This window comes from Ictalurus furcatus, chromosome 21 (assembly GCF_023375685.1).
Source record: "Ictalurus furcatus strain D&B chromosome 21, Billie_1.0, whole genome shotgun sequence".
Classification (NCBI taxonomy): Eukaryota; Metazoa; Chordata; class Actinopteri; order Siluriformes; family Ictaluridae; genus Ictalurus; species Ictalurus furcatus.
Genome location: NC_071275.1, coordinates 11,876,515 through 11,884,378, shown reverse-complemented (window position 1 = coordinate 11,884,378; position 7,864 = coordinate 11,876,515). Strand labels below are relative to the sequence as shown.

Here is a 7,864-nt window from a genome sequence, read left to right as displayed (position 1 = left end):
GATGGATGGACCTGCATGTCTGCACACAGATCATCAAAATTTGGGGTAATGGATCACAGTTTTACCCTCACATCATTTTCGGCATCCAGCCTTTGTCGATGTTTGGATTTCAACAATGCCTGTGCAAAAAAGCCTGCCTCACATAAGTATGTGGTTGCAAAGGGCAAACATTTTCTCAGGCAACCTCGGCGGTCAACCTTAAAGAACTCTCCCACAGGAAGTAATGAATATCAGAATAAATAGGAAAAATAAAATGAGAATCTGGATTATAGATATAGACATGGTTTATAGAATAAATCAGTTTCCCCCCAATACTGAATTTTTTTTTTTCTAGCTTAAAAATGGTAGTTTTCCAGTGCATTCAACATGCTATACGATACGTTTTTCTACAAAAAAAAGTGTTTTTTCTATTTTCTTCTTTCTTTTTTTTTTTTAAACAAGGTAATTGCAGAAAAGTCCGTTTAGATTTTTAAAAATTTTTTTTTAGAATATTCTCAATTAGAAATTACAATTTTCATATTTAGAATTTTTTAGAATGTGTCTAATGTAGATTTTTTAGACGTTTTATCTAAAAAAAAACAATTACGTTTTATTCTTGTTTGGAATTTTCACATGTAGATTTTTTTAATTTAGAATTTTCTCTTTCAGAATTTTACATTTAGATTATTTTTATTTGAGATTTTTTTATTTAGACTTTTCACAATTGAAAATTTTAATTGATAATTTTCTCATTAAAAATTTGTAATATAGAAATGTATTAACAAGAATTTCATCACTTCATTAAAGTTTTCTTTTTGTACTTTGCTACTGTATGGCATTAAATTTGGTAAAATGAAGCAAAATCGAATAAATTCAGTTTCCGAAATATGAAACTCAAACATGCAGAAAAAATTGATAAGGCAATCTTTATTTTTTAGTTTTCAACTCTGTGGAAGATTATAACAGTAACACATTTACAAAATATACAGGCAATTGAGTAACATAAGAATTAATATTGCAGTATTATAGTTTTAACTTGAATCTGTGGAAGAACAACAGATAATAGATTTTATTTTACTAAAGACACTAAAAATGAGGTGTTCTTTTCCCCTTTTAATAGATTTTATATAAATGTAAATTATATCACGAAGTACGATCCTGTCATTCAGACTCACAGAAAAATAATATTGATACAATATATACAACACACGCAAAAAAAACAAAATGAAAATGTTCCTGATAAAATTACACTCTGAGGTCAAATAGTCATAATTCAGTGATAAGAAGTGAATCAGCAAACGTTTAAATAAAAACAATACGCTTCCTAAAATGCGTATCGTCATCTGAGTACAGTGACGTGATCGTTTGAGATCGTGTTGAACGATGTGATGATAAACTATTCAAGATATTGAATTATATTTGAATGATATTTTTAAAAATAGGGTAATAGAGATTAAAGTCTAAAAATTCAAAGTATAGTCAAAAAATACAAGAAAAAAAAATCAACAAAGAAACAGTTTGGTATGAAAAAACCCTGACTGTACACAAACCTTAACATTTTGTAAAATGAGAAGATTCAGAGAGAGAAAAAAATCCTACTTTCAATAGTAAATATGCAAATTTAGTCAAATTTCTGCTCGCTATCACACGATAGCCACCAATTTTGCTAAAAAACCTTACAGCTAGTTTCTGAAATTAAAGTTCAGCTAGCTTCACCGTTCTTGTTTTTAATATTATATACTGCTTAGCGTGACATTAGCTAGCTTGTAAATAATTTTGGCTAGCTACTAAATTCAGATAGCTACTGTTGCTTGAGCACCAAGATAATTATTTAAATGGAAGCCTCAGCATATTGCATTAGCATAGCTAATGTTGATAATAATAACATATTTTGTGTTTTTAAAGCTGCAAACAGGCTCTCTGTTTAATTTTACTTTCTGTTTTTGGAGGTTGGTGACTTAAGGAGGGGAATGATAACAATTTTCACTAAGGAAAAAAATCCCTTTGTCCAAGATGGCTGTCTTTATAGATAACAGAAAGTTCCACCGGGTTCTAAACCACATCAGCATGTCTGAAGATCTGGTTGTAGTTTGAGGCAGATATGTAGGCTAGGTTGAGGCTAAATTAGCTGTGCAGCATCAAAGGAAAACTAGAGAAGAAAATTTCAGACACTAAAAACGTTCGGATGATCGATTGAATATACATTTGAGATTTATGCCAAACTGTTCCTTCAATATTCAATTCATATGTTTAAAAATTATGCTTAAACATTCAGCTAGGCCTGTGATGTTAATTAATAACAATTAACAATTTTAACAATTGTGTGGAAACTTAATAATAATGTGCAAGATAATGTCCAAACTGTTTTTATGTTCCTTATGCTGGATAAATTTTAAGGCAGAATCATGTGGGTCTGTTTTCAGACATCAATCTGAAATAATGCGAAAATACAAAAAAATGTGGTGCGAAATGCTTAAAGATATTTATGCTAGCTGCCTGTTTTAGAGCAAACATTTTTCTTATTGTTTATCAATTGCTAGAAGTCGTTTCCACAGCTATTAACATGCAAGCTAACTAATATAATGCAACCTAACAGCCCAGCTTACAGTTTAAAATGAGCAGAATGTTTTCTAAATATTTCAGTGAACATTATTTAGTTAAAGTTCCAGCAACGATGCTGCAACATTTTTAGTTTTTAGTAATAACATTACTTTTTGGTGTAACATACACCGTGGTTTGTGATGTTCAAATAATGCAACACAAACCATCATCACATTACACGAACGTCATTACAGTTGAACTTGTTAAATACATTACTGAGTATTCTAGTAACATTCTCGGTTAGCGTGTAGCTGAGCTGCTCGTATGTACGCTAAGACGTTAGCATGTGAGCTTGAATAAACAAATATATTACGTAAAAACAAAAGATGAAGCTAAAATCACAACCAAGATACTTCTGAGATTCGTTTACATTAAAATTCTGACCATTACGAATGACAGGTAGCAAGATTTATGATACATTCTTATAATAATATTCAGGCAATTATAATGATATGCAATTTTTTATAGGCATCACCGTCACTACATTCTTTCCCTTTTCAAGGCAACAGTGTAATTTAGCACTTAAAAAAAAAAGTTAAATCCCTTATTTATTCTTATTTACGAGTCGATACGGAAGGATAAAAGTTTTTCCGAGTGCAAGCTGTTTAATGTTCGTAGATCAGGAAGACGTAAGAGCAATTTTGGGAAAATCTCGGCATCGTTTGGCCGCCTTTGCACAAGAAGCGATCGCAATGTGTTGATTAAATCGTCCTGTAGCTTGTCCACGGCGGCCATGTTGGAAATACCAGAGCGATCTGTAAAAAAAAAAAGAGTTAAAAATTATTCTGAATTAATTTTTTTATATGCTTGGGGCAGTGTATACAAACTCCACGTTACACGAAAGAGAATGTTACTTGTAGCTAACTTCAATGTACAGTAAATGTAGTATCTAGTATGAATAGCATAGTGATTACCATACAAGGCACGCTAGCATTTTTGCTAACTAATTATAATACTATTATTTGATTTTTTTTTTGTGAAATCTATTAGCTGTCAAATAATAGTATGTTAGATAACGCCGTGAGCTAGCTAGCTGAATACAATAAACTGTTATAAACACAACACACCTGCAGAAACCAGCACTACGGCCATGAAGAGCGACACCTCGTCTGATTCCAATCCCAGCATGCTCAGCTTCTCGCTGAAATCAAACATGGCGTCCAGCAGAGCGCCCATACCAAGTGCCCTCAAAGACGCCAGAGGATACGTCTGTCCATTTAAAAATGTCACTGTTCGCTGTTTTGCGTCGAAGAGCGAACAAAATCGCACCATCAAAACCTGTAAACATACGGATTAGCAAAAAAAAAAAAAAAGGTAACATAAATGTGCTAAACATAAATATTACAATGTGCATTATGGATCATAAACACATACGAAGGTTGTTAATAGGTTATGAGGCAGTTATGATCCTGCTATAAGATTGTTATTAGGTTTTTATAAGGTCATGATGACGTTCTAAGATTATCATGAAACTGTTATGAGGCTGTTAGTTGCTATGAAACACATAAGGGTCTTATAAGAACATAAAATGAGGTTATTATGAAGGTACAAATTTGTTACAAGATGTTATGATGTTGGTTTGAGGATGTTATGAAGCTCATATAAAGGTCTTATGAGTGTTAAATGAGATTATTCCAGGGTTGTTAGGAGATGTTTATGAGTTTATGGACCAATTATGAGGCTGCTATGAGGCTATGAGATTGTTATAAGATTACCACAAAGGCTGTTATGAGGTTATTATAAAGTTAGCGAGTATTTTAGAGCTAGTACGAAGTTGTTATGAGACTATTATCTTATTATAGGATCTTAGGGGGTGTTAAATGAGGCTGTCATAGGGTAGTTAGATTTTATATAAGAATTATGATAAGATTTTATGAGGCTGTTATGAGATTATAAGTCTTTTATGAGGTTGTTTACAACAGCTTCAGAGCCTAGTAATGTTGCCAGGAGGTTGTTCATGCATTCTTATGACATGAGGCTGTTTTGGAGTTGTTATGAAATTGGTATGGAATTGTTATGAGGTTTTAAGAAGGTTGAAGTTGTTATGATGTTGTTATGTGGTTCTTTTGCCGTTTTTATAATATTATGAGGTTGTTTTGGAGTTGTTATTGGGTTATGACATTGTTTTGGAGTTGCTATGATGCTATGTGGTTGTTGTGATGTTATGTGGATCTTTTGCCGTTATTATAATATTATATGGTTGTTTTAGAGTTGTGGATGGCGTGGTTATTTTGGAGTTATGAGGTTGCTATGTTATTGTTTTTGAGTTGTTACAGGTTGTTTTGGAGTTGTTATGATGTTATGAGGTTGTTACAAGGTTGTTTCACCTGGAAGGTGCCCGATTTGAGCAGTCGGATCTGGTCATCTTGGCTGAGTGTGTGAAATCCTGGGATACTGCGAGAAAATTCCACCACGTCTCTAACTGCAGGACTGAAACACTGTGAGAAAGCATCCCATACCTGCTGAGTGGAGCGATCTGATGGGGACACGGGACATGAATTCAGAGGACATGCCTGGAGGGAGGGGGGGGGGGGGGGAGAGAGAGAGAGAGAGAGAGAGAGAGAGAGAGATTGTATGAATATACATAATCTAATTCAATGGATCACACTGTACTGGCAGGTTAAATTGCAGCACATTTGTAATATCTTGGATGGAATGGTTTACATGTTATATATGTGATACATTTGTTATATATTATTATACATATTATACACAGTATATATAGAATTATATAACAGTCATCCCAGTAATGCACATTTTATGGATAATGACTAATATACAGTCATGAAAAAGGCACAAGTTGTCCTTGAGAGAGATAAAGATGGAGATATCTAATTATTAAATGAATTTAAAAAATCACATTTTTAAGTTAATTAATTAATAGGGGTCAGAGGGTTAGAGCCTTATATCAACCTTAATTACATTCGTTACACTATTCTGATGTAACTGGCGAAGTTTATTCACACACCAGAACTTTAGCTCCAGCACTCGGCCTCCAGGAACAGGGCGTCTCTCTCTTGATGTCAAGTCCTGTAGGCTTCGGTGTGTTCTCAGTGTGAGCAAGCGTGAATCTGCCCTGGGCGGGGCAAGACGGATTTGACGTTCTGTGAGGAGCAACAGAGTGAAGCTGAGACTCGTGAGACGGTGAGTAATCGGTGTTGTCGTCATCATCGTTGTTGTTTATCTTCGTGAGATTTTCCTCCTCCTTCACAATGACTGGGAAATGAGACGAGGCCCTGATGACCTCATCTGACCCTAATTGGTGGCATTGAGGACTGGGCGTGGCTTCTGAGGGCATAGCCGAGTCGACATCCATGGGGTTGTGGCTTTTAATGTAGCTCTGCATTTCATCCAGGAGTCGCTGTTTCTCACGTTTAGGGATGCGACCAAAACGCACAGCTGGAAAAGAAAATAGAGGAAAATTTAGTTTAGGTTAAAAAAAAAAAAATCAGGATTCGTGTTTAAAAAACACTAAAATATATTGACATATGATACACACGAGTGCTGAACCATTTATATGCTGGATTTTAAAATATGTACAGTATATATATATATATATATATATATATATATATATATATATATATATATATATATATATACACATACACACATATATACATATAGGCATGTTCTAAGGTAAAAAAATGATTGAAATGTGTTTTATAGGAAGTAATACGATATAGAACTTTCATTAACTTCACTTCAGCTACACTCACGATTTATAAAGTGATTTATAAATATATTCATCATTTATAAAAGTCGACACCAGAATTAACACCTCGTCCCTGCTGTCTCTTTTACTAGGTAAGGAGGTCGGCGGGTCAGTAACATCAGAAGTAATAAAGACACTGAAAAAGTCGAACTAAAAAAGAAAAAAATACAATTTCACTGAATTCAGAAAACTCTAGAGTGAGAAGCGTTCAATAATAAACCCGTGTAAAATCTGTCCAATCTCAGGATCATGAACCGTTCGTTTCTTCATTTCTTTAATTATTGCTGTAGTTTAGACATTAAGATGTGTAATCGCCATCACACAGCGCTAACTGTTAACCATTAACACCCGATATTGACCTGGTTTGGGTTTACAGTGCATCAGTGAAGGGCGATGGAGTCTTGCGTGAGAAAGCTGCTGTAGTGTTCAATAACTGATAAAATAAACCCAGTTCGTGGAAGCGCACTCAGAATGGCGTGTACACTACCTTTGTACACCTTATCCAGATGATCTAGATTTCACAGCAGGCAGTCAGACGTGGTCATTATATTCTACAGTCTTAGATTACTACAGATTAGTGCTGGAGCTAAAGCGAGGGTTTGTGGGTAACATCACAACATGACACGTTAGAATTTAATCACGTCCATGTGAATCTCATGATTACGCTGAAGAAAGCGAGACGCCCTGATGAAATAATGTGTTACATTACTGCACCAGTGTAACCATAACACAACAATAACCTGACAACAGCTAAACAATAATGTAACAACACAACATTAAAATAAAAATAAAGCAATAATAATGTAATATTAATGTACAACAATGCAATAACAACAACAATAAAGTCGTTCAGCAATAATGTTACAGTAATGCAACAATAAGGTAATGATAACGTAATAAAACCATCACAACAACGTAACAATAAGATGACAATAATGTAACAGTAATAAGTGCAGACTATAACAATAAAAATAACGTAACTGTCATGCTATAGTAACGCAACAATAACGCAATAAAAATGTAAAAACAACAACATGACAATAATGTAACAATAAAAATAATGTAACAATAATGCAGCAATGTAACAACAAAAATAAAAGAATAATGCAGTAATAGCGCAACAACAATGTAACAATAACTCAATAACATGACAAGAATTTAACAGTACAACTAATGTAACAATTATCTGTAATATATTATAATAATAACAGTAAAAATGTAACATGTTGAAACATTGTAATGTGCAACAATAACATAAAAATGATACATTTTTATAATATAAACATAATGTAATATAGTAACAATAATTTAACCACAATAATTTAACCACCAGTTTAAGAACTGCTGAGTTCTGTATTGTGATTGATCAGAAGGTGTTGATTAGTTCTCTATAACAGCAGCTCTGACAGTAGCGCAGTTTTATATTAATGCACTCATTCGATTGTTTATATTTGACGTAACGTCTAAAACTCACTTCATGTCTTTCTGACATTTTCTTAACATTTTCTACTCCACTTTGGTTTTGTGTGGATAAAATCCACTCTGGGGTGAGAACGTAATGTGTAACAT

The 7,864-nt window shown here is 33.5% G+C and overlaps 1 protein-coding gene across 1 annotated transcript in view; it reads right to left on the bottom strand.

Annotated features, from left to right (window-relative positions):
- Positions 1-889: 889 nt before the first annotated feature.
- Positions 890-7,864, bottom strand: part of LOC128625116 (nuclear receptor subfamily 1 group D member 2) — a 19,245-nt gene continuing 12,270 nt past the window's right edge. The window contains exons 5-8 of the mRNA XM_053653186.1: positions 5,549-5,979; positions 4,908-5,093; positions 3,648-3,858; positions 890-3,335 (exon numbers count right to left, since the gene is read on the bottom strand). Of these exons, the coding sequence (XP_053509161.1) occupies positions 3,139-3,335; positions 3,648-3,858; positions 4,908-5,093; positions 5,549-5,979 (1,025 nt within the window). The 3' untranslated portion in view covers positions 890-3,138. The remainder of the gene's footprint in view (positions 3,336-3,647; positions 3,859-4,907; positions 5,094-5,548; positions 5,980-7,864) is intronic.